The 27,795-nt window shown below is 41.3% G+C and overlaps 1 protein-coding gene across 2 annotated transcripts in view; it reads right to left on the bottom strand.

Annotated features, from left to right (window-relative positions):
* The window catches only part of ARMH3 (armadillo like helical domain containing 3), a 122,678-nt gene that overhangs the window by 62,897 nt on the left and 31,986 nt on the right, over positions 1-27,795 (bottom strand). For both annotated transcript variants that reach the window (XM_058810571.1, XM_058810572.1), the window contains exons 16-23: positions 27,650-27,708; positions 26,274-26,339; positions 25,121-25,190; positions 23,593-23,653; positions 20,931-21,019; positions 8,137-8,219; positions 7,517-7,643; positions 4,800-4,875 (exon numbers count right to left, since the gene is read on the bottom strand). In XM_058810571.1, coding sequence (XP_058666554.1) covers positions 4,800-4,875; positions 7,517-7,643; positions 8,137-8,219; positions 20,931-21,019; positions 23,593-23,653; positions 25,121-25,190; positions 26,274-26,339; positions 27,650-27,708 — 631 coding nt within the window. The remainder of the gene's footprint in view (positions 1-4,799; positions 4,876-7,516; positions 7,644-8,136; positions 8,220-20,930; positions 21,020-23,592; positions 23,654-25,120; positions 25,191-26,273; positions 26,340-27,649; positions 27,709-27,795) is intronic.

The following is a 27,795-nucleotide window of genomic DNA, read 5'->3' as shown; positions in this document are numbered from 1 at the left end:
TAGCTTGGATACACACACTTCAGAAGTTTTCTTATATCATTTTAGTAAGAATTTGATCCATAATCTTGTCAAGCTTGTGTTACAATTTAAAAGTACTGAGAAAATACATTGCTGAGTTTCTCTTTAGGCCTTGTTGCTCTTTTCTTATTACAAAAATAATTGTTGACTGCCTTGTACTATCCGGTGATCTGAGCTCAGTCAGGCTGATTAGCAGTGACAGCATGTCAGAGGTCATTACCATTAAACACACCTCAGTGAACAATTCAATGGAGTTGTTATTCCATCAGTGTAGTCCTCACAGGTGGTTTTAAGAATTGCAGGGAATGAACTCCAGATCACTGTGGGCTGTAACCTGCATGCCTGAGCACCCTCTGCTGCTCTGAGCAGCTCCACATGGTCCCACAGTCCCAGGGGATACATCCAGTGCAACCACACTGCTGGAAGAAACAACACCTGAGCATCTATAGCCAACCCTTGTGGTTCATCTGAGAGAGGCCAGAAACAAGGTTCTAGCTTGGTAGAACCCTGGTATTTTCAACTCAGAGATTATGGCTTCAATAAGCCTATTGCCAAAGGAAACATGTCTGTGCGTATGTTCTATATGTAAATAAATATATATAATTTAAGTGTATATATGTGTATATGTCTGTATAAGTATTATATATGCATTTATATATACACAGACATCCATATACGGATATTCACATTTATATAGGTGCATATACCTGCAATGTTCATACAGATATCTGTATTTCAACATACGTGCACTTAGATTTTCTTGACCATTTCTTTTTATGAACAGGCTTTAAGTTTGTTCTCCCATTTTCACTCTGATTCATATGGGCAAGAAATGTGTTTGTATGTCTATTAGTCTGTACAGAGAGGCAAGGAAGCAAGTGTGTGTGTACAGATATAAACACATATTTTGCACACAGTCTCAGCTGACTGTAATCTGTAGGTCACCACCTACACCACGAATACAGATGCATTTCTCTATCAGCAGGTCCACTTTCACATATCCTGCATAAAAGCCATTGCAACATGACTAGGTCAGCAGCATTTTGGCCTTCTCTCTCCTTAAACAAACGCTAAATTCCTTGCAGTCTGGTGGAACAATCCTGAAGGTATTAGCTGGACTGCTTGCAGTGGCCCACTTTCTAACAAATATCTGAATGGAGCCTTCTCCTCTGTCAAGGCTTTCAATAAATGCAGTTCTGTGAGTGCTGGTAATTTATCAGGAGCTATAGCTTCAAGGCCAGGATGACAAGTGTCTTACAACAAACAAGCACAGTCCAATTTGGCCTAGCTAAAATTGCCAATGTTCCTTCAGAGTGCTCCTACGTAGACTGGCACCAAGCATAATCATTTTATACACATCCATGCAACGCTCTGAGTGCTCCTCCTAAATCCCCAGTCTCTTCTTTACAACCCCAAAGGAGCCCTGGGAGAAGCAGCACCTTCCATTCAAGGAAAAAGCATCACACAGGGTGGCTCAAGTGGAACAAAAGTAGCTGCAAGATGGAAGAGTGAATGAGAGCACCCAAGCGAGGATTGCAGCTTATGCTACAACAGCACAGAAAACACCTAAAAAAAAAAATTTTCCTATCACCCAGTTCCATGCTACAAACTTACTCTCTGCTTATTAAAAGTGGTTCAGTGAGAAAAATAAAATTATGACAGGGCTGAATTTCAGACAAGGGAGAAATTCAGCCTATTAATCATTGAGTTAATCTATTTATTCACCTTGGAAAAATCCTGATCAGGATAAAGTCTATTAAAAGAATACAAGGATTCAGCTGCCACCTTGCTCACTGAATAGTCAATCAGAAAATGCCCCTTTGAACCCCACATTAATAAAATTCTCATTAAATGCAAATCTGCACAATGTTATCTTGAAGAGGCTCATTAGTTTTAAAAAAAAAACTAGTCTCAAAATGTGTTTATTTCCTCATAGGTGAGAAGGTGAGTTTTTAAACCACCAACTGCTGCACCTTCCTATTTCAACCTCATCAGTGCTGAGGCTATATCTTGCAGTCTATCATATCTCAATTATTTATGAAAACCACAGAGACAAATCCACAGACAGAAATTATAATGACTATTATGAGATAGGACGGCAATCAGAATCACTCATTCCAGTTTGGTATGTAAGATTTTCAGACAGATAAGGACATTATTATTCTTTCTTCTTCAATTTTTCATTTTCTTTGGGTTGGACAGAAATTATGAATTATCTGTAGAAAGGAAAGAAGGCAGAAATAGTCTCCCTGTCTCTTAACACTCAAAAAGAATATTCACAACTGCTTTTTTGACTGGAGTAAGGACAACAAAATTCAAATAATCAGCAACAACAAAACTCAGACCCTACTGGAGAATTTTTAGTCCAACTAAAAGGTGCTGTTCATACCATAATAGGACACACAAAGCGGGATCTCTCTGCGGCTGAGTTTAAAGAAGAACGTGTCTAAGATTCTCTAGGCATTACTCATCCTGTCTATTTAAGCAATTAATCAGCAGAGCTCATCAGTCCAGCACTGTGGGGTACAAGCAGGACTGTTTCAGTGCCTCCTCAATAGTTACTCCTGTAACACAAATGCATTGCAGCCTTGAAACACTGTAAATAACTCCTCTCCCAGCAGAAATGCACATAAAATTGTACACTAGGATTTAAGACACTTGTTAAAGCCCACTGTATGCATGCACAGGCAGATGCTTTTATATTTCTAAAACCCACTAAAAGCCCTTAGATAAGGAAATTGCAATGTTTATTTATTTTTAAATAGCTTGTGTAATGAGACCAAGATATAAACCAAAGCATGACTTTGCACTTCAGAGTTACAGCAAAAAGCAGGTAATCACTGCTCATAAAAACTTTACAGAATGATGAAGCAAGGGGAGGAAAAAATCCAGTGTGGATTTCTCTAAATTCATTTCCTTCATGGCAAAAGCATCCAAATAAGACAGCACACTAAGACCACTCTAAGGGAAAACCAAAGGGGCAGAAACAAACAGGAAACCCAGATAATGGGGAGCTAAGCCAGGTTCTAGTCCCTGTCACATCACACTGTCAAACACCTTCACAAAAGCACACTACCTTTGGACTTCTCTGGCTGCTCTGAAATCTATTCAGCTAAAGAACCCTTCAGACATAGTATTTCTACCACCAGAAGAAGACAAAACAGAAGACAAAACTCTCCTCCTTCTCTTTTTTGAGAGTGAGGAAATGGGATAAATCAGACTAACTTCTCAGAATTCTAATCCCTGTCAAGGCCTTGAATCATCTGTAATGTAGACCTTTACTGATTTCACTGAATGAAAAGCAGTCATTCATGAAATTTCAACATAGATGAGCAGTTGGGAGGAGCAGAGGAAAGCTACCCTAAGTCCAGAAGAGAAAGAGGCTCCAGTGAGTGCAGACATGAACACATCTGATACAGGTTATTCTTGAAGGTGTATCATGTTCATACCATAACAGGACACACAAAGTGAGGGTTTTGCTGGGTTTTTGGTTGCATCTTGTCTCAACTGCATGCTTATCTTCACAAAAGCAGTTGCAAAGCCAACAGGAAATAAGCCCATGCAAAGCCTGGTTCCACAAACCAGAGGTGAGCACAAACTCTCTGTGATCACTTGATTTTTCTCCCTTCCAAGCGTAGACTTCTCTCGCTGGTTACACTGAGCATTCCCAGAGCAGGCACTTTGTCACATTTAGTGACATTAGTCAACAGCCACCTGTTCTGCTGCTTCACTCCAAGTGCACTATCTACCCACACACGTTCACTTACATCTGTTTAAAAAACCGCAAAAATAAGGATAGCAGCAATATAAGTCTAGAATCATTTATGATGCTTACAGACTTTTTGAGGGAACCTTTAAGGTGGTTTACAGACATGTAGATGTATATTGACTTGAAAAATGCCCTCAGGGAGTTTGTCCTACACCATGTCTTTTGTAATGAGGAAAACAATGAGTACTAGCAATGCAAGATTACTGAGCTACTTGGTGTTGCACAGACACCAAGTGTCTGGAGTGACTAGGGAAGTGATATAGAGATTTTTTTTCAGTAGAAGTACTTTTATCTTTCATGGTTTCTTTATAAGCCAGAGCTAAGAAGTAAATTTTCCCTCTCAACATTCCTCCATTTTCCAATCAATCATATCCATGATCTTCTTGCCCAGTACCCAGCTTGGTCACTAGTAGCTGCCATAAAAATAAATTATTGCCATTATGAAAGAATACATACCTAGATTTACACACCTTAGCCTTACAAGTAAAGCATAATTTCTCCCCTTCTGCCCTTGAACAGGAAGTGGAGGTTTAAGAGAACATTAAAACATCCTTAAATAATCAGTTTTAAACACACAAAAATCTTTCAATGTTAAGAGGCCTCAAATCTGCTTATTACAGCAGGCTTACAGTCCCCTTCATAGCTTTGTGGAATTGCTATGGAATCACTCAACAGAAATCCATTAGGTTCACAACTGCTCTGCCAGCACAGCATTATTCTCTACTGCATAACTTCTCCCAAGAATGATATGAGGATTAATTCATTACAGTTTGTGCTATGCTTTGAAAGCACTCAGTCTACAGAAGAGCTGAGAGAATTATTAGGGGACAATCAAACCCTGGTGATCATTCCTTTATGCCTGCGAGCCCTGTCTGAGCAACAACTTAGCCCAACAAGTAGAACAGATTCAAAACAACATTCATTAAAACAAATGTGTAACTGTCACGATAAAAATGTAGTCACACACAAGAAATGAGAAACTTTAAAAGAGTAATTAACTTCTACTCCTTACCTAATATTGACTAATGCATGGGTCACCTTGCTTGCAGGCTCTTTCCATTGACCAGCATTGGTAGACAGCCTTAGAACTGAAAGGAGAAAACAGTTAACAGTGCTGGCACAGAACTGGCAATTTCATAATTCAAAACAGGAAAAAAAATCTGCTTTGGCAAGATGGCAGTCCAGGAACCACATCAAAACAAAGGTCATCTTTGAGAATCTGTGATCCAGGGTAGAAATTCCCTTCAAAGCCCATCTAAGAAACATAAGGAACATGGGAGGGGTGAGCAAAACAGAATAATGACTTAAGCCACAGGGGATGGGAGAACCTGGGCGCTCCAAACTGCTTTCACTGTCACACAGAGAGTTTATTTTCTCCAGAATCAGAGCAGCATCCCAAACCTAGAACAGCTCTTATTCCACACACAGCTGTTCTCCTTCAGCTCCTGCTAATGCAAGGTTCCATCTGAACTGGACTACATAGTGCATTTAAAAACCTCTCCAGCAATGAAGAATTCTTCACATGCCCATTTATCTAGAGCTGCAGAGAGAAATTACACACCAGGGTAAAGAAAAAGCACTGCCTGTAGGAAGAAGGGTGGTGTTGTCCTGCACAGATGGTCTCTGACAGACTTAAGAGCAGATCTGAAAACATTCTGCAACAGGAAGAACTTCTAGGGAATCCAATTCTTTTCTGCCAGAGTACCAAAAATACTTATTTAGGTCAAAATATGTAGTGTTTTTATGGTGGCAGTTACTTGCACAACTCTTGGTAAGCATCAAAACAATAACAGATCCTGTAGCAGATGTTTTGATTAATTTCCATCTTGCCTGAACAAAGGGAATTTTCTATGAATTTGTAGATACAGGGTTTTCTGGAGGTTAGACTCCACAAAAATTGTTCACCCTCAATTTAGAAGTGAAGGAACAGTTCACCACCCAAATTTAGGATCATCCAGAAGCATGGATTCTACAAGTGAATGGTTAAACACAGTGGTTGCATACTTATGCTTATAATTGAAGGACAGAACCTTTCAGTCCTGCAGATCTGGATAAAGTTCAGTTTCAGAACAAAAGAAAAAAACCAAATCAATTAGATTCCACCTCCACTCCCAACATGGCAAGTTTCAACCACATTAACAGAAGAACTAAAGGATTGAGTTGCTTTCTCATCTCTGCTAATACCCCAGGGCTAGGGGACAGAAGGGTCACTGTAGTCTCAGAGATGGGCTGACAAGCAAAGGGAAGCTATCAGGACACCTGGTAGCTTTCATTAGCTTGAGACAGTGCTACCTTCTCACCTTCTATTCTACCATTACATGCCATCTGCAGAAAAAAGCTGTCATCTCTGAGTAACATTGTTTTGTCCCACAGTAGGTACTGTGCTAGAATATCTGAAGCAATATATTCAATTCAGGCGCCTGCAAGAGTAATTCAACAGAGTTTACATAGGAGGATGGCAAACATTCATGTGATAAATTGTTTCAACAGCTCAGTTGTGCCTTTTGCAACCCAACTGAGGAAGTATTCGAGTGCTTTATTCTTCTATTCCACTTACCTTCTGCTTCTACAGGGGATGGGTTTGAAAAAAATATAACCTAGTAAGAGCACCGCACCTCACCTCACTAGCTGCAACTCTACTCAGGGAGTAGAAAATGGGTAAGCAAAAAATCTTATGCACTCAGAAGGTACAAAAATGGCCAAGCAATCCCTTATGTAACAGTTGAAAACTGTGGGAAATTTATACAAAAGGGCAGTTTGTTTCTGCTTGCAGTTACAGGGTGTACTCAGCTACTTTCATTTAGGTGAGGATGTCTCTCCCCCATGTCAGAAGAGGGCTGTGGCCCAACTGTCTGCCCTTTAGCTCTCCTTAAACATTTATACAAATTCCTGTTGTTCCTTGGGTGATCAGGCTGAGAAGGGAGCCGAGGGTGAAGGAATGAAAGGTCCTTTTGGAATGAAGCAAACAAAGAACACAGCTATATTCTTTTTTCACAGCTTCAAGTATGCAGCACACCAGTGCTGCTGCAGCTACCCTGGGCTGCAGGTGCCAGTGTCTAACACTGACTGATTATGCCTCCATGCATTCCTTGCTTTTCTTTGTTCCTCTTCCCTGCTGGGTGACACTTGGCTCCCTTCCCTCTCTCTTGAAGGTTGGCAGCTTCTCCCTGTTTTGCCAGGGGGCACATTCTTCAGTCCAGCAATTCACTTGTCACTGCAAGCAGGTTTGTGAGGGCTGTTTTCTTGGTTGCTTTGGCAATGAGTGAAGTGGATGTGATTTGTCTGGCACAGCAAGCCTCCTGCTGTAAGTTTCTCAAATTCTTTTCCAAATTCTTACTTGCATTCAGTGTTTCTCTATGCTGGGTAGTTCTGCAGCATGTACCTGCTTTTTGACTTGAAATTGTCAAATGTAACAGAAGAAAACTACACAAAATGCATGAAATACCACATACTCCATTGTGACAATAAATTTATATTTCCAACATTAGGTGACAGAGGTAGGGGCAAGGAGCCTGTTCGTATTTTTTGTGACATTAAAAAAACCTTATCCTTTTAATGAGCTTATCCTTCAATTCTTAATTTACTAACATGCCCTAGTGCACAAAAGATGTTCACTCAGCACAGAAGACATCAGTAGCAGGTAGACAGCAAACACTTGACACAAACATCCCTCTTCCACCACCCTCACTTCCAGGCAGCAGCAGCCCTGACGAGTCAGGAGGTACTCACCCATAGAATAAAGGTTGTCAAAATTCTGGTGCATGCGAATGATTTCATAATAGAGCTCATCATAGCTGCTGGGAGTGGGCAGAAATGTGTCTCCATAAGTGATGAACATGTTGAACAGGTTCACAACCTATACAAGTGAAAAGAAGTTGCAAGAGGAACACTTACCCCAAATCTATTCTGCAACAGAAGCAATACACATTATGTCAAAACTTTCAAAGGAATAGCTTGCAGTAGCAGCAGATTTTCTTTACAGTACCAAAGAGACAGACAAGAAGCTTAAATACTGTTTTATCTAGGGCCAGAAAGGCATGTTTCTATTTTGAATACAAAAGACCACAGAACAAAAAAAAAAAAAATTAACAAATGTGGAAAATTAAACTAGGCCTTTCCTCACACAGACTTCTTTATTTCACCCTATAGTGAGTCCAAGCAGTGCCCTTTCCAAACACCTAGTGAAACCAACCACAATATTCCTCTGCTTCATGGCCTTATTCTCATAACTCCTTAACAGGCCAGAAATCCTTTCTGGAATCATTTCAGCATTACAATTCCTTCCTAATATTAGTTCACAATTAAGTTGTTAAAATTAAGAGGATTTGTGCAAGGGTGAAGATGCTTACCATAAGAGCAAGGGTGAAGATGTTGTGCTTGGCCAGCAACACAGTCTCATTAGACATGAGGAACTTCAACAAGTTGATCAAAGCTAGGAGAAAATAATAAGTATTTTTAAAATACTATTAAAAGCAAAGCCATTCTCAACAACTTATATACAGACGCATTTACATTATCTAGTGTAAATTAAACTACTCACCTCAGAAATGTATCAATTTATATGCAGGATTTGGCGGTGCTTTTTTTTGCTAAAATACCTTGCCAAACAGGTAGGTGACAGTTATTTTACCTTCCCACATTTATTCTCCTTCACTGACTTACCAATCAAATCTACTCAGGCTCAAGGTACATCCCTTGCTAACTCAGTTCAAGATTTTTCAATCAGCTAGATCCTGGAGCGAGCTTTGGGGTTGGAAAACCCAACTGTCTCATTTCTGCTTCACATATCACCAACATGATGTATGCACAGGCAGCCCCAAACTGTCACTCTTGTTGATACCCGCAGTTATAAAAAATAAAAAAGGTAAGAAAACCCCCACAGCACAGCTTTTCTGTAGCTCTGTGTCAGTGCTGCTGTACTGGCAAAAAGGAGGATGTAGTACTTTATTGTGTCAGTTATCTGGGGCTGTGCCGTAAAGATTACAGATCTGGTTCACACTTGTCTTAAATAATAAAACAACAAAAGCTCCTGCTGTAACCACCCAGTATCAGTTAGTAACAGTGGCAATTAACAAAAAGGTTGGCTAAAAATGCTTTAATCAAACAGACTTTACAATAAACAACTGCATTCCATGCACTTGAATAAAATGTAAAGTTTCTTATCTATTTTTTTTCCTAGTTGTTGAAATTTTCAGATAACTAGTTTCTTCTGCATTATAGCTGTTCAGGAGTGAAAGCTGATGCCTGACTAGAAGAGGTTCTTAAAGTACTCTCTTCTCTGAAGTCAACACATTTCAAGACTTAAAACATCTGAATTAAGATGTCCTGAAAAGTCAATGCTGGAACACTGTACACATCTTTTTTAAAAGGTTCCTAATTATCTACTAATTAGTAACTTCATCCAACAGAACAATACCAAGCATTACTCCTATTTCTTACAGGCACAAGTAGAACCCGTTAATCCATTTTTCTCCACCATTACACAGGTGTCACACGCCATCCAGTAACTGGTGAGAAAATAAACTGTGGTTTGGGGGAACTCCACAGTGAATGCAGAAAAGACCATTCAGCCCAAGGTACAGGCTATGAAAGAGGAAGAGATAGAGCACAAGGAACAGGAATGAGATATGGGCAGAATTTCCATACTCATCCCCTTCAAGATTGCAAAGTATTCACAAAAGGTAAAATCAAAAAACCTACAGCAAAACCAAGCAAGCACACCAGTCTGATCTTGAATTAAACAAAACTGTCAGATTCCAAATGCAGTCCTGCAAGCTCTACTTTACAGTACTACAAGTTCACCCTGAGTATCACAAGTTTATACATGCACACCCAAAGGGAAGTCTACAGCCCAAGGTGGGTATTTACTCATCACAGGCAGAAGCTACTTCCATCTAATCTTCCAGCAGGTGCCTGATGCTGAACTGAAAACCAGGAATGAACAAAATTCTCTGCAAACTCCAGACATGCAAGTGATGCATCTTTCAGAGCTATTCCAGGATTAACCATCAGCAATAGCATTTCTCCCTTCCATGTCAGCAGCTCACCTCATGAAGCAAATACATTAACACCTTTTCAATCCAGCCACATAACTCTCTGTACCATCATCACCCCATCATCACACAAACTCCTGGGACCAAAAGCCGAGCCTGGATGCCACAGTAACACAGCTCTGAAAATACTCCTGTCAGTTCTTTTCCTGCAAAACAAACGTTTCAAAACAAAGTAGCAGGTACAGATGGGCTCTCCACCGGAGCAAAGATCCAGCTAAAAACAGGTTGCCAAGGTAACCAAAACTCCACGGCAAAAAAAGTCTCCTGCAGTCAGTCAGTGCCTTGGACTGCAGACAGCTGCCCTGCATCTCTGTCACAGCAGCTCATTGGCCATTTCTCCATCTCATGGTCACAAGCTTGGTTTTACCTCCTTCCCACCCACAATGTCCACAGGGCCACAGCCCGTGACCAGGTGCTGCTGTTCAATTACCAGCAGCTTGGCTTTGTGGAAGCAAAGTAGCAGAGCTCTGGATTTCCTATGACAAGTTGTGAGAAGCCCCATGTTCATTTCTTTGCCTCTTACTCTCCCACAAGAGCCCTGCTGAATGGCCTTTGTCAGCAGGTCATGGCATAGTGTGACAAGAAGCCACCACCAACCATCCAAAATCAGTGAACATGAAAGCTGCCCATGATGAGGAGAAAGTATTTTTAAAAGAACAAGTGTATTTGTCCAGAGCACAAGCACCCACCAAACGACAAGGACAAGCACCCTACAACTGCCCACTGCAGTACTTCTCATAAACCACCCTGAAGCACTTGTACTGCTCTATATTGGTGACAACACTTGAAGGAGAACTTTCTCTGTTCTAGCTCTACATTTGTTTCAGCCATTGTGATGAATCTATGTTTAATTTTCCTGTTTCAGTTACAAAGAAGACAAGAGATTAGCTCTGCTTGAAATCAGTATTTATACCTGAATTGCACTGAATCATAGCCCACTCAAAACTTTCTGTGCTGTTCCTTCCCTAAGAACTAGGAAGGAGAGGGACATGCTTCACATGAAGAAGAAACTGCGTGTGGGCTCAGAGCCCAGTCACAAGAACTACCCTATCAGAGGTTTACAGCCACTGTGTGCCCTGCACTGAAAAATTTAATCAACTGCTAGGAAACCACACATTCCTAAAAAGTTGCAGTGTTCCTAACTGGGATATACACTACATCAACACTAAAAGAGCAGCCAGTCTTTTTCCACACCAGCACATTCTGCAGCAGCCTCTACTCAAGTGTCTCTAAGGACCACAAACACTGTGGAACCTTTAAATCCCTTTGCCATGTCTCTGTAGTTTGTTTGTAAAGGCAGACCCTGTGCTGAAAATTAGGACAGCTATGCCCTGAAGTTTTCAGAGCTAGCAACTTTTAGATCTGGCTTCACATGCCTAGTGCCCTTCAGCAACAATTACACACACAAAATAAACCTTTAGAGGAAAGTCCAACTGACTGAACACCCCTCTGCCCTTGAGCTCCAACAGAGCACTGATGCTACCATTCCTAAACAATCTGAAGCCAAACCAGATGTGTCACATTTTCCCTGCTGCAATCAACTGCTCGCCTCTCACACCCCACCTGCAGACTGCCCTTTCTAGCCAGGAAATTATCTTTCTTTTTTTTTCCCAGCAGAGGAGCAATTCAGTCTCCCAGCTGCACAGGCAGACGCAAATGTGTTCCTTGCTTGGGCTCAGCCACCTTATCCCAAATTATGCACCAGGGTTTAACAGCAATGGATGGTTTGGATATGAGATCTATTTCAGCATTAACTGGAAAACAATTTTTGCAGTACCCTCTAGAGCCCTTTTTTCCTCCCTAAAGATATCTGTTCTTGGTATTTATTAGCAGGACCTAAAACACCCACTGTGTCTTGGAACATCCATAATTTCACAATACAACAGTGCCATTAAGATTTCTTTAGCAATAAAGGGAGAAGACTGTAACTAAAAAAGCAGCCACCAGTATATTCCTGTAAGTGACCTGAGCTGAGTACACTGGCTATGCTTCTTAACAAGAAGGGAACACAGCTTCGGACACCTGTGTTTAGAGCCTCAAACCAAGTGGACAAGCATGCTGAGTGGACACAGAGCCATGTGACAGGCTGCATGTGAAAACTGGTATATAGCACGTTGATTCTTGAACAATTTTCTCTCCAAAGGATAATTCTAGCCAAAGGATGAAAAGTGACATCACATATATCCTCCCTACTTTTTAAATTGAAATGACTGCATTTAAGTGAAAGAACCTCTTAGCTCTTTTGCTGCACAGCTGCTTTTAAAGACACTTTCCCTTATCAGCTTCTGTAGCCACTCTGTCTGCTAAGGAGCAGCAGTACACGCCTGCTCAGTTATTTGCTGCCCTCCCTCACGCCAGTCCTCTGTGAGAAGACTGTGGGCAGCCACCATCTCTCATTTTCTTCTACCAGGAAGGAGGTAATTCCTGCTACAGTTGCCCTTCACTCCCTCCTTCCCCTATTCCTATTCACACAGCAGACTTACCTTCTCTCCCTGTAAGTCTTGTTTCAAACAGACGTATATTCAGCCCCAGGTGAATTTGGATTCACACAAAGTTGGGGTTTTTTTTATTTACTGTCTCAGTGTTCTCTGTGAGGATCATGTGTAATGCAATGGGACCATGGAGGTAGGCCAAGAGAAAAGGGGGGAAAAAGAGTAGTATTATCCCCTGGGCAAGTCAGAATGTAGCACAGACTCTGCCAGGAGCATCAGAAGGCTGTGATGTGTTATTGCACAATGGAGCAGAAGAGAAAAGCCCTGAAACACTCATCAATGAGAGGTTGGATGGGTTGAGCACAGTACAGAGGCCTCTGTCACTGCATCTGCTGCACTTACAGGTCAAGGATCTTCTAATGGTGCATATAATGGCCCTCAAGAAAGGAGCAAGGCAGAAAGAGATGTGAGGGCTCCTCAGCTGCAGTATAACATCCATTAAAAAGATCCAGTGCTCTACTAAAATTCTCCAATTTTCTACCCTTCAACTTTCAGGGCACACGGGGAAGAACAGTGACTTTCCCATTCCCTCTAGAAGTTACCATTGAACCAACAGTGTATTCAGTGTCCTCCTTCCAGTGTCTCAAACTAGAATCCCCTTAGAAGGATCACAATCCCCTTAGAAGGATCCCCACCCATCCACCACTGGAAGGCAGCTGATCGTGACATCCAGACAACACTTGCATGCTGCAGAGAAGTCATCTGCCCACAAGTGCTTCAGCAGCACAGTAACCACCCTGCACCTTCTACAGCCATCCTGCTCATATGCAGATACTGGCAAGGCAAGGTCCACACTACTCAATGTAGCCAGATCCGGTTAAGGCCAAGTGCAACTAAGAACAGAGTGGATTAGATTCTCCATGAAGCAGCACTGGTCTTTCTGTGCTTCAGTTCTTCCAGCATACAAGAGAAAACAGGAGCATTCTGCCTGCAACAGCACTGGAAGTATAAACAGCAACACCACAAGCCCTGGCTGTACCTGGCCAGGTCAAAGCTCCACCTAAGCTTAGTGTGCTGTCTCTACATGGTCAACATCAACACTTGTTGAAAAACAATAGGCCAAACAATGCTTTCTAATATGTTCTTTCAGATTCCAAAATTCAGCATGATTCCCTTACACAAAGGAAATTACAGCACAGAATGTGAAAAAAGCAGATTCTCACAACATGCCAACACCATAACCACAGACCAGTCCACTCTCTTGTTACAGACTAGAAGTCACAAGGGCTAAGCTAGGATAACCGTACAGCCCACTGTGCAGCTATGAGAAGAGACCCCAGAACAGAGTAATCACTTCTAGAAAATGCTACACCTGAAATGCAATTCGGATTTAGGGAAGCAAAAGGCTCAAATATGACATTCTGAGATGACCTAAGTGTTAAGAGGGTGCAGATCTGGCCACATTCAGCTTTGGCAGGCACTCAGAAGAACAGTGATCAAAACAAACTCAGGAGATGAGAATCTACAGATTGGGTTTGACAGGAAAGAACCTACACAGGTATTTTCCAGATAGAGTTGTAGGAATAGGAATCCTGTCAGAGAAATAGTTACATTGCTATTACAAACTAACACACCAGAACTCCCTGAGGCACAAACTACCCCAGCACTCTTGGACAAGTGAAGCAATTACTCAGGGACAGCACTTGCAGCTTCCTGTCAATCACCCACAGCATTAGAACACAAGACTCTTGCACCAACACTGCAGTCCCCTCTTGGGACCAGGGGAAGCAATAAAAGCTCTGTCAACATCATGAGTCAACATGCTCCAGCTCCTTCCCTGTGCTCTGATCAGGAGGGAGCATCCAGCTACTGTAGCCATCACCTGCCTGGGCACTCCTCTACCCTCCCTCTTCGCTGCCACAGGCACTGCCGAGTTGCTCCTCAGCCACCACAGCTACAAAAGGCAAAAAGCAGCTGGCAACTGGCAGGCTCCCCATCACCAGCACTCTACAGCTGCCCTCTCTTTTGCCCATGACTGGCTCTCAAGGGCCCATCCATGAAAGCAGGCTGTTTCCTTAATGAGAATCAACAGCTTGCCAGAGGGCTGGAGCACACGCTGGCACGAGCCATCGCTCCCAGGATTAGTTGAGCAGACTCCTTCACTTCCAAGCCTTTACTCTCTTTATATAGCCCCCATCCCTGGTACTCACTGTTCCCACCTAAATGGAGCCAACAGTGTGAAATTGCAAGCTTAATGGAAATGCTGATTGCTGATGCCAGAGCAACGCTGCTAGATGGCAATCCAGCAAGCAATAAGAAATAACACAAATTTTCCAACTTCAGCTAAAGCTCAGATGAACAATATGCTTTTTTCTTACAAATAAATAATTCATTTGTTAAAAAAAACAAACAAACACACACACCCATAAGCTTCATCCCTCTTTAGAAGAAAGGGTAGTATTGAGCTCAGTTCTGTTTTGTCTGACAGTGTAGGTTCACACTGTTAAACAGTAGTCTTGGGAGTTAACATTGCACATTTTTGCCTTAGGTTTTAAAACAGAAAAGGTGGAGAATCTGGAGAAAGAAAGGAAATATTGTGTGAGAACATGGAAAGACTGCAAGGTAAGGAAGCCAGGAGTGATGCTGCTTGAACACAAAAAGGGGCATGGGATAAATTCTGAGTGCTGCATTCTGAGTGCTGCAATCCCTCCTTGCAGATAAAGAAACAGCTTTGACCAGCTGACTGTAACACTTCTATCATCAACGGAACCATTTCCCAGGAGAAATTATCACACTATCTCCACTAGGTCACTATGATCTGCAAACTGTTAATGATGCACAATCAAGTTCTCCAGCATTTGCTAGCTTTATTAAAAACACAACAGAGCAACATATCTGGATGAGATCTGCCAAGCTGAGGCAGGATGACCAAAACGTTGCCAGACTTTTACCCATGCAAATGACTAAATTCCATTTGTGCTTATCTGAGCAAGGCTATGTTGAGAAATTCCCACCCTCATATCACCAGGTGATCAGTAACAGCCCCAAATCTGATATTCTACTTTTTCTGTTCACTAGCTATCAGGGTCAAACCCTTTACCATCAATATTAAAATAAGTTAACATAAAGTAAAAGTAAACTAGAATTAAGTAAAAGCAGATGCTTCCTTAAAATGACCCATGCAGGGAATTTAGAACATCCTCCTTTACAAGAAGCCATTGAGTTTCTGCATTTCTTACACTATCTTCTTTAAGAGTTTAACACCAGGGCATTTCACTAAAGGCTGGAGTGTTCCCATGAAAATATTCTAGCTTTGGTTGAGGAGGTAATGTGGAAAGGTGAGCAGGACATTGTCCCACCAGCTGAGAATGACAGCAGAATACTACAAGCAGACATTTGCAGTCCTCCTTCTGACCTTCCCATCTTGCTGCCAGTAAGTGAGCTGTGTAAGATGGGACCGGGGTTTTCTTTGGGGTAACGTGGAGTTCTGCCACGAGTACAAATTAAATAAATTAATAACTATCAACCCACAACTCACCACAACTATAAACAAAAATTATTTTATAAAACCATCTTTCAATTTCAATCCTTTCCTGAATTCCTTCAGTATGATAGATATATCATACTATGAAATAGATAACAGGATTAACAATTGCATTCCTGAACCCAGCTTGGGCCGACACAGTACCACATATCACAAACACCAACACTCCTATAATAAAGCAAATAGAACCCCCTAAGGGCTGCAAACTCCCAGAATGTATTCCATGGCACACAAAGTTACAGCTTTTAGTTTGTGTGAGAAACTGAGCCATTTGCTAACTGGCCAAGCAGCTCTATGTTCTTCCAAACTCTCATGGCATCCAGTGACCAGGAACTTTGCCAGTGAACTCGACTGTGTGGTACACCAGTGTGTGAATCCTGCCTCCACAAGAGCTGCAAGATGATAAGCTTCCCTTGCCAGATAGCTGCTGCAGAAAGTGACAGTGACAGCTGGATTAGAGATGAAGGGAAGACACAACATCACCTGACTTCCAGTCTGTTCAGCAACATAAATCAGAGGGTTGAAGCAGACCTGATCCACAGTTGTAGAACCAGAAATTACATAGCTAACACACTCTCAGTAATCAACATTTCAGTCACAAAAATATTAAAACAAAGTGATTACACAATACCATCTTAAATATGCACTGCATAAGGGCAGTATTATATACACTGAAATTCGGGGGGGGGAACATTCTCCTCCACAAAAAATTGTTTCTTTAAAATCTTCCACACAGGAACCTTTCATGTTTTTATTATACACCCAAGAATTTTTGAATGCAGTACTATTCTTATTATAAATACAGAACCTGACAAAAAGATCTGAAGAGTGTACAAAAAGAAAAAACGTGCATTTTGTCTAGCAGCATTGTAGAAGTCTGCTTTGATAACCCTAAAATGAAAAGGAGAAAAATTAACTTCTTAATGGTGCTACATATTTGAAGTATCCTTATTTTAACAGTGCATTCTGCATCTACCAAATTAACTAAGCTACAAGATAAGGAACTACAGCCTTATGTTAAAACAATTTGAAAACTGATCTTCAACTCATCTTACTAATGGTAATACCCACTGTTAATCCTACTTTGCATTCAACTACCCCAATAAATAGCTATTTCATCATTATTATAATTCAGATTTTTTAGGCTCTACTCTTGCTATTAGAAGTCTTTATTAGTACTGCTTTTCTGTTTCTTTAAACATAGCTTTTGCTTAAAGCAAACCATAGCAACTGCAAAGAAGTTACCTGCACCCCCTAAGCTCAGCATGAATTGCTCAAGCATTGCTAATTTTGAAGGGGGAGGAGTTGAAGAAATTAGTTCTTTTTATATAAAAAGCTTAAATGACTCATGAAAACTCTTCTGGCATAGCTCATACATGCTTGACAACAACAACAACACATATAGCACGGTCCATCACTCAAGTGCTGTACAAACCAGCCCAAGAACATTGGGCATAACAGGCTGTTTCTGAGAGCAGTGAACTGGCTGTTCCCAAGTTTCCTAATTGGCTCTAGAAAGTACCTTACATGTGACATTCAATTAATCAGTGTTTTAAAAGAATAAGGTACCTGGCATAACAGTCCAGGAGATTTCCAGTTGGCCAAAATGTCTGCAAGCAAACAGGTCAACAGAGTCATATCCACTTAGAGCTTCTGACCTTGGCCAAATTTCCAGGCTAGTACGAGCAACAGTACGTGGTCAGTGGTGAAAAACCTGAAGATTTGCTTTAGCACTCAAAGGGAAGAGCTTCACACTAATCAGTGGTGGAACAGAAATGAACAGACTGCTGAAAAGGGCTACTAAAAAAGAACCAAGACCAAGAGACATTTCTCGATCTGAATGTCTGGTGTACCTAGTAACTGCCTTTGCCAATCATTCATAGGTTAATCAGATCTCACTCTCCAGCCCTCTTTTTAAGATGTTCCAGAATTTAGCTCCACTAGTGATCTGATATTTATTTTCACACTGCTTTTAGCTAGAACAAGCTTCTACACACTACTCTTGCCACCCACAGATTTTTCTTTCTGTCAATCCTGTTTCCAGCTCTCAAATCCCTGCATCTTTCTCTGTCACCTAAACATTCTTGGTCATCTGGTGGGCACAGCCAAAGATTTATACTGCTTTGAGTACTATTCCTCTGGTCCCTTAATGTGAAAAAATTATTCTAATAGAGAAGCTCAGGCTGGATCACATCCAAACACTGTAACAATATTGTTCTTCTTTAAGCTCAGATGTTGCAGAAGAAAGTTCAACAGAAATAAGATCATATGGAAACAATGTGCCAAACAATGGCATATCCAAAAAAGCATAAAGTATTACAGACTGCATAAACAGCATGATACGTGTCCTGAGAGATGCCAAAGCACCTGGCTCCACTGCTTTTCCCTGCCATCACTGCAAATTAAAATCAAACACTAAATGCAGCAACCCTCCAAGTGCTGCTGGCCTTCCATACTGAAGACAAAGCATCCACAAAGGAAGAGCATCAATCCATCAGATGACACCCAAGTGGCTTTCCTTAATTAGAGATTAGCTAACATTAGATTTGGCAAGTGAACAGAAGGCTCCATACACTGCTACTGCTTCCACCTCCAGCCTTTATCTCAGTTCCTCCGCACCCGATACCGACTCCCTGCCCCCAGTATTCTCTTTGTCTTCTTCTCCCACTCAATTTTCTGCCTGAAAAAACTCTCCTCCTTTTATGTGCCAGGTATAACTCTCTCCCTTTCTTTCAATACTTCCTTACACAAATTCCCTCCAGTTTCTTTGTTCCACTCAGCTCTGCTGGGGGGCCTCCACTGCTATTATCCACACTACACCACAGGGGCATTGCTAAAGTCATCACAGACTTTGTCATTCCAGAAGACAAGTGTGGGCTTGAAGACCTTCTGTGAAGCACACCTGATGGGGCAACCAGGTATCTCAGACCTTACAGTGAATAGCTGCTCCCTTTTGGCTGTTCATCCAGCAGTGATAACTAACTCTTTGATCCAAAACAAAAGCCTGATGGTCATATGAAGGACAGAAATTATTTCAGAAGTCTTGTGCTCTGGTTTGGAATTGTCTGTCACATAGATTCAAGACCACAGAAAGAGGCATTCTTTCACATCAAAGGCAGCGGCATTCTGGGTAATCAAAGAGACCCCTTGACAGGGTCAGAGTTAAGTATGAAACAGATCTCAAGACAGGGCTGGCAATTAGCATTTATTCTGCAACTTATGTAGCATTCTAGAAGCACACCTGGAGCAGCCCTGCCCTTTTACAGGTGTATGCACCATTTCACCCAGGGTCTTCCAGCCTGTATAAACCACTTATGCAGCTACAGAAGAATCTCTGTTCACCTCAACATCCTATTAAAAAAATAATAATTTTGAAACATTCTACAGTAGTTTACTCTCAGAAGAGGATCACCTAAAATACACAAAAATCTATCATAAGCATGGAGCTCTTCAGCTACATTGGGTGTGTCAATGTTTCAGCTCCTTCACAGAAACCTGACCACTCCAAGTGTTTTTAGATTACTGCTTTGCTTTCAAAGCATGTGCAGTACTTAATACTTCTGAGGCACTTTATGTTTCCAAAGGTCTATATAAACACCAGCTAATTAGAGACAGCTAACAAGAATATCCCAAGATGCTGAATCTCAATGTGTAGTGAGTATGTTAATTTTTTCTCCTTCCCTAAAATAGGGAAAGTTAAGGATTTAAAGATGCCAACGAGTGCTCCCTGAACTGTGGAACGATACTTTCAAGCAAAAAGTGCTATATTTCAAACTTCCACTCTGCCAGTATGTAGAAAAGCAGAAAATTCCATCCTGGCCAAATGGAAATGGCTCTGGTTCACTGTAACTGCTGAGAAGATATCACACACATTGCCAGATGCAATTTCCATTCACAACAGACATCCACATTCTACACACTCATCTCCTGAACTGGCACTACACTACAGCCATGCCTCTAGGGGCTCTGTTCTGAGGAAAACAACTGAAAAGGAACTGCTAATCCCTTAATTAGTGGCACCCACTTCACCTTCTGCAGGAATAATTTAGAAAGTCTAAATGGGCCACATGTCACATAAGGTGAAAATTCAGTAACTGAAAATTACTCAGGTTGTTGGTTCATTTCTCAGTACCTACATCTCAGCTGGGCAAAGCTACAGAAGGGAAGTAGTCAGTGTCAACTGAGAAGAGCCTCACAAACCACTGATCACTGCCTCTTTCAAAAGCCATCCTCTCAAATTTCTGATGAGAGTTGCATTACACCAGGCAAGTCGCTGATCCTAGGTCTCAAGCACAGCTCCAGGAATACACAATTAGGGCCATGTTCCCTTGAATTTTCATAAAGCTCTTGTTTAAGCCACAACAGCAAGGGGATTAACTGTACTTCCCTGGCTGAGCTACTTCACTGGCTACATAAGAACTGAAGCACAAACCATATCCACCAAAGATGCCTGTTAGGTCTCATCATCCATTCTGCTACTCCCCTCCCCAGACCTCCCACACAATGACTGCCTCACATAAGAGTCCTACAAAGCTGTCGACTAGATTATGTCAGACTCCACAATACTTATTTATCCATCTTGGAATGCAAGTGGCATGAACCAGACTATCTACCATCAACTCAAAGGTCAGAGTTAAAAGCCTCTCTTCCCTCACATTGACATTTCAAGGCTGTTCTCTTTAGGAGCTGCATAACTATTCTATGCGCGAGCATCTCTTGCAGTAAAAGGAAAAGCAAGGTCCATCTCCCTTTACCCAAGAGCCTACCTCCTTTCTACTCACAAATATCTGAGAGAGAAATACTACTCCATAAAACATTACTCCATTTTCTCCAATAGGTAAAGAGAGACCCAGGTAATGGAACAGAAAAACAAAGACATTTGGATACTGTAGCGAGCATGGAAGACAAGGAAGTAAATTAGCTACCATTATGATAATGAACTGGCTTTCCAAAGAGGCAATTTGCATGCAGCAACTAAGAAGCAACATAAAGATGCTTTAACAGAACTGCTGCTTGCTTTTCAACCCAGCAGCAAGGGAACAAGCAGTCATGGCCACAGAACAACCATCACTGTGGGTTTTTCCCATTTGACTGTCTCTGCAGAGGCCAAGTACCTGACCAGAGCTCCCTCCAAGTGTAATGAAGCCTCACTCTGCATTTCTTCTGGTAGCACAGCAGCTTGTGCACAATCTGAATGCACCGTCTGGAAAAGAGAGGGCAAAGGATTAATGACATTGTATCTCGCCACAATTCTACAGCAAGCCTGGAAATACCACTGAAATCAGCAGCAGGGCAATAGACAAATTCAAAGACTACCAGAGGAGGATGGGAGCTGTGACTTTTGCCTCCTAAGGGGAATCAACACTCACAAAAGAAAGAATCTGACCAAATGAAAAAAGGGGCCTGTATGCCAGTTTACACTCAACAGGATAGGACTAACCACAAATGCATGTTTGCTGTTCAATAAATACTTTTCACCTTTTGCTACCCTAACCTAGGGGCCTCATAAACTCTACAGAATGAGTTACTTAACTTGCAGTGAGATACTGCAAGCTGCTGTAAAATTTGGACACAATGAAGTTTCTGTGTTTCTCTGGCCCCAGTGACGAGGCTAAAGGAAATTAGGGTGTCAGAAAAACTACAGAATTTTTAGTTTGACTGAGGTGTATGGTTTAATTACATTAAAAAATAAAAGAAATATATTTCTATCAAATTTTCCAGTCTCCTTAATTTAAGTATGAGCTTTGGAATGTTCATGCAACACACATGCAAGCTCTGGAATCCCCCCACATACAAGAAGTGCACTTGTCAAGTCTCCAAATCCTGTAGGTCTCTATAGCATCTAATGTTCATACAGACTACTAAGTGCACAAACATTCTTCACAAATAACATCCAAACTAAAAATACAGTACAGCGAGTAAATTCTCCAACACTATCATTATGGACAAGACAAAAATATATACATATTTGAATTGGTCAGGCCAAGCTATTTTTAGCTATTGACATAGAGAAAAAATAGAAGGAAGACTACAAAACAGAAACATCTCTTTCCCCCCAAATCCCTATTTCTCAAAAACACATTATCTCATTAAAACCCACATCTTCCTGAAAAGACACTGATGAAAGACACTGCACATCAGATAAACATGGAGAAATTAAATTCTAAAAATTTGCATGGAATTTATTCAAAATGAGGTGAAAAGTTCAAGACAAGGCTTTAAAACAAGGTTGTAGTAAAAAAATATGATGCAGAAGGTATGCATCATTCTTTTCAGACCCATAGATAATCCCAAAAATACAATAAGGCAAGAACTGAAACTAACTTTGAATAAAGGTAAAACTATTTATAATCACTGAGCATGACATGCTGCATTTCAAATTGGAATCTCATTAATTCAACCAAGAAAAGAAAGCAAACCAGCTAGGATAGACAGCTGTCTTCAGATCAGGAACAGCAACCCCTATGGGAGAAATCTCCTGTTTCTGATGTAACTGGTACTGGACAATGCCCAGCACCTTTTCACCTCTGTATCTGCTTGGCTGTAAGTCAAGTTATGAAGTTATCTGTCCTGGTGGGGTGTCTCTGGTTTTTAAAAGTTTCGTGCTGAGGATTCATAATACAAATAATGGACAAAAAGTACTCTTAGTCTAAGGAACCTGGATTTCTCTTTTAAGTATTAATATGCCCAGCCTTGTGCAGCTTCATATCGTCACCTCTTAAATGCACTGCAGAGAAGTATGACACTACTTGTGCATTCAGAACAGACCTGCTTTGTCTGCAATAACTGTGTCTACTATGGGATGGTTTCAGACAGGAGCAGAGTGAAAGGACTGCACAAACATGCCAAAACAAATGGATACAAATGTCCACTGATGGTTGCTACTGTTCATTATTTCTAATGTTATGGGATTTCTAGATGTGATGCTACTTTTGAGTCCAAGCATTTCACACCTTTCTTATGAAACTTCAGAGGATTACATCCATCTATAATTAGTTCTGCAATTGTCATTAAAAAAAAGAAATTCTCACAAACTCAGTTGAACTGCACAACCCTTGAAAAGGCACTGTAATTGCAAGGTTATTTGGGCAAAACCAGAATATGCTGAAAAGTTACCTTAAGGGAAAACATCCTATCTTTATCTTTGCTCCAGAATATAGTTCACATCTTGGGGAAATTCAGCACTGTACAAACAGTCAGAGCAAAGCCAACAAACTGTCTAAATCCTACTTCTGCCCTCCAGGCTAAAGCAGTAGAAAGCATTGGAGAGGCCCCTGTGGGACACAGGGAGTGCTCAGGAGCAGCTCTGTCCTCTGGTCTCCTATTGTCCATTGCTGAGTTTTACCCCTTGCTGCCTAGCAGGCCATCTCAGCCTTAAACCTCCCTCCCTCCCTCTCCACACTGCCTTCCAGGCCTCGTGCCAGTCATCCTTGCTTTTTCAAAACTGTCTTTTCTGTTTCTAGACCAAGATTCATCTTCTGGGAAGTGGGGATTGCTGCAATGACTCCGTGTTACGAAACTTCTTTTAGACTGAAAAGCTCTTTGTGTTAGATCAAGTAGATTAGGGAAACAGTCTGAAATTGAATTGCTTTCAATTTTCTGGCACACAGAGGATTTTTGAAGTAGAAAAAGTTACTAGAAGAGTTCATGAAAAGCCATCCCACTCCCCACCAGCCACAAAGTGTTATTTCAGCCAGAAGATTGCTCTATGGGCAGGATTTTACCTAAATTCAAACTTCAAATGAAATCACGGTGAGTTACCCCACAGACACTTACACATAGAGATCCATAGGAAATTCTTTCATCATGTGTGTTACAATGAATTCCACCATCAAATCTGACAGAAAAAAAATTATAAAGTAAGTATTGAGCTGGCTACTGCTAGCTTTTAGTAGACTACAAGGAAGTCAAACTGCCCCACCTACCTATCTCTACCAGACAATAGTCCTTCTTAGATGAAAGGGATTTCACTTTTTTGTTTGTTTGTTCTAAAGAACAGTAGACATTTGCTAGAACTAGAAAAGAACCTACTGGAAACTAAGGGTACATACTGTAATTTGCTTTGAGGCACTGCTTCCCCATATGGTTTCCCCCACTATTAGTCAAATAAAGACTACACCATGACTTCTGATGTTTAGAATTGCTCTCATATTTCAAGCCCTGTCACTAATGGAAAATTCCATTAAGAAGCACATTTTAGAAATTTATTCAGAAACAATGCACAACCTAGATGCTACTTAAAGAGACATTGTAAATAACACCTATTTTTCCTAAAATAAATTCTGAAGCAAGTAAAGCTAGTTTGACCTCAACACAGGCTAAGCTTGTGCTTAAGACTAATTCAGGGAAAAAAGAAAAAAGTAGAATGTGTCTAACATTTAAGGGCCTCCAGTATGAATATAAGAGGCAAAGAGTATAGAAATACAATTGAGAGAAGCTAATCAATGACAACTGAATATGTATGGGGGTGTGTTCAACCCAACTTCAGCACAAAATATTCATACCAAGCCACAATTGTGAGCTGTAACCTCCTAGGGCAGTAAGAGCCCAGCAGTGTGACTCAAAAGTGACTAGGAACAGTGCAGGTGAGGAGTCTGTGGGATCTGAGAGCTCTAGAAAGATTCTTCATTCAGCTGTTGTGTCTTGGCTTCAACAATCATGTTTCAAAATGCTGAAGATTAAGACTGCTTCTGTACCATGAGGCTGAACAGCCATTCAGGGATGCAGGCTCCATCCATTTCTGAACTCACATGTGCTTTTGGCCTCCACAGTAACGGGAGTCACAACTTAATCATGTGCTGCATGAAAAGCTTTCAACTACGCCTCCATATCCACAGGCAAAACCAATCCTAGCTACTAACATTCCTGTTGTTTTTTGACTCAGAAAAGGCTCAATGCCCAGCAAACACGTTCACAAATATGTTTTTGTGAACCATAGGTCTGCCATCACCATATCATCTATAAAGTACTTGTCGTTGCTACCACACTCACCTAAACACTGAACTTATTAATCAACTGCCCTCCCTTTTACTAAAAACTCAGCTCAAATGGACCAAGCAGCGTCTGTAAAATTTTCTGTAAATGTATGGTAGGATTTATTGCTACAGAGCTGCAATCTTGGATTTGTCTGCAAGGTAGCCATGTACAAAGATGGGCATGGATTGCTGAAAACATCTTTAGTATGTAACTGTCCTTCTTTTAAGTCCATCCACTGCTCCATTTAATCCTCAAATCTCATATTTCTGTTGCCCAACAAGAGATGCTTCAGGAGCCACGAGCACCCAGGAGCTCTGCCAACACTCACCAAGCACTGCACACACCAGCGGGCGGCAGGGCAGGTTCTTGTCTGCTGCTTTCTTCCTGTGCCTCATCGGCTGCAAACACACCAAGGTGAAAAGAAGTCAGCACAAGCCTCAAGTGACAGTCTGTGTATTACTGTATTTTTCAAGCAAATAGTACGATCAGCACAGGCTTCCTTTTGTTTTTATATCCAACTCCATCTTATACGTACTAATCCTGAAGACCATGGCTGGAATAAAATTGTGCCTGCTTTCCAGCATGCTGATACTGGGGATTTCTTTCTCTAGCTGTGTATCTGGGAGACAACTGTTCTACTGAGGAGAGGGACCCCAATACAAAAACAAATCACACAGAAATTCCTCCCTCTTGGTTAACATACTGATTTTTTTCTGACCCAGAAGTCTGACTGGCATTCTTAACAGTGTGTACAGTAGTCAATGGCTTTGGCATTCATTGAAACAGACCAGAAAGGCAAACTGGATAGCAAATCTGTTGTTAAGGGCTAATGACTAGCAATTCTTGCAGTATGGTCTCCATAAACTAAAATGTTTGTTTCTTTCTTGAACAGTGAGTGACTTCCAATTGCTGCTTCACTGTCAGATGAGGTGGAACTTTGTGCCAGTACCACAAAGACAGAATGGATCAAGTTAGGATAACTATTCAACTTACTTGTAAGTGCAGAGCTTCATGAGCCAGGTAAGGACACTTCCACCACAGGAAAAAGTTCTGGAAAAAACACCTTCCTCCCTGAAGGTGAATTACTCCACCCAGAATAAGCCAAATAAGAGCACTCAGTGTAACTCCAGCTGGCTATTATGTATCACATGAGGGCTAATGCTTGCTGGAGATTAAGGCAGAACGTTCTCTCTAGCACTGATTTCCTCAGAGACTTCGTAATACAAAGCTCCTCGCCAGCTAGACAGGCCTCTGAATTCACTGACAGGGCAAAGAGCTCTTTGTTCTTTGAAGAATGGAGACATTCTGAGAGCAACTTCCAAATCATTCTGCAGCTACTGCATTTCTGACAGTATTTCCACATGCCTTAGCAATGTAGGTTAGATGACTGTGACACAATTCTCAACATATACTTTTCATACATACTCAAATCCTCTGTGTTTGGATTCTAAAGAGAAAACAATCTGGACGAAGAGACTCACCATTCTGTGTAGGTTTACACGAAAATTCATGTTGTCATCATGAAGAAAAGCATTAGCATATTGATCCTATTGAAAAGGGCAAAAATAGGGAGGAGATATGAAAAGCCCAACACCCTACAGCTGGCTTTCAAATCACATGTGTTTCAGTGTCAAACTCCCAAGATACAACCAACCACCAAGCTATAAAGCTATCTGTCCATTTCTTCTTGTCCCACCCATGTTTCCAGTCACACAAAAGTAAACCCCTCCTGATCCCAATTCCACATTAGAAAAATAAATTGCTAACAAAACAAGCAGTAGTTCAGTCTAACTTTCTCCCCATTTGCTCATTTAAACTCTGGACTGTACACACCATGGTGTGACAAGTTTAACAAGTGCTCCAGGTATATAATATAAGAGGTGGGTCTCCAGCACCAGTTCTGTGACTGTGTGGATAAAGGTTTCTTCTGGCATTTTGATTCCAGAAGCTACTACAGCACTAGCAGATAGGTTTATGAGCTGGTCCATCCCTCAAGCAAATCTCATTCCAAGACCACCTCCAAATTAAAGAGACTTCTCCAGATAATGCACAGCCAGAATAGCTAATAAATATACCCTCTCTTTAATATCAGAACCAAAGAATGCCCTTGTTATGCAGGAACAGAATTTCTTATCTTACATTATCTATGCAGCCACCTGAAGAACAAGTGCCAAAACCATTTAATTAGAAAAATTTTAAATGTAGATGATTTGTTTTCAGGCTGCACCCTGAAGAAACATTATTACAGAATCCTTACAAGGGCTATCAACCTCACTGCTTTTTATTCTTTAAGGACGAAAGGTCTTTACTTGCAAGCAAGCAAAATGTAAATGCCACACAAACACAACCACCATTCAGGACATCAGTCAGCCATTAGAACATGGTCCCCATAAGACAGGGCCCCATTCAGCCAGGACTGCTGACAGAACTCTGTGATGCTGCTTTCTCACCCTACTACCACATTTGCTACTTGTCTTGCTTGTAGGGACCTACAAAAAACATTACTTACTTTCAGCTTGTATCCTTCTTTGGCAGAAGGGATATGGCACAGCCTATGGTTACCATGAACAGCTCAGAGCTGAAAGCCATTAGCATATTACTCATCTAAAAGCCACACCACAGGGTCACTCAAAAGCTAAGAGAGAAAACGCTTTGGGTTCACTCTTTTCTCTACTCATCCCCAGAATTTGGTCAACTCCAATAAGATAATCCCATTTTCAAGTTTCAAGTCAACTTTAACAGTCCTGCATTAAGTAAGTGTCTGAGGACCTCACCACTCAGCTCCTGCCCACAGGAGGCAGGGGCATAGAGCCCTGTAACACACCATCAGCTGAGCAGCTTCACAGCAGCAACCTACCTCTGCTATGCACGTGAGGATGATGAGGCACAGCTTGCCACTGTGCAGCCGGTGCTCATCTGCAAAGGAGAGAAAACAAATCCTCCATGAGCCACATAAGACTAGCAAGGCTGAAGAGCAAGACAGCTGTTGCAGCAAAATAAAAG

The sequence above is a fragment of the Ammospiza caudacuta genome, chromosome 9 (assembly GCF_027887145.1).
Source record: "Ammospiza caudacuta isolate bAmmCau1 chromosome 9, bAmmCau1.pri, whole genome shotgun sequence".
In the NCBI taxonomy this organism is placed as follows: Eukaryota; Metazoa; Chordata; class Aves; order Passeriformes; family Passerellidae; genus Ammospiza; species Ammospiza caudacuta.
This window is presented reverse-complemented; position numbering and strand designations above follow the sequence as displayed.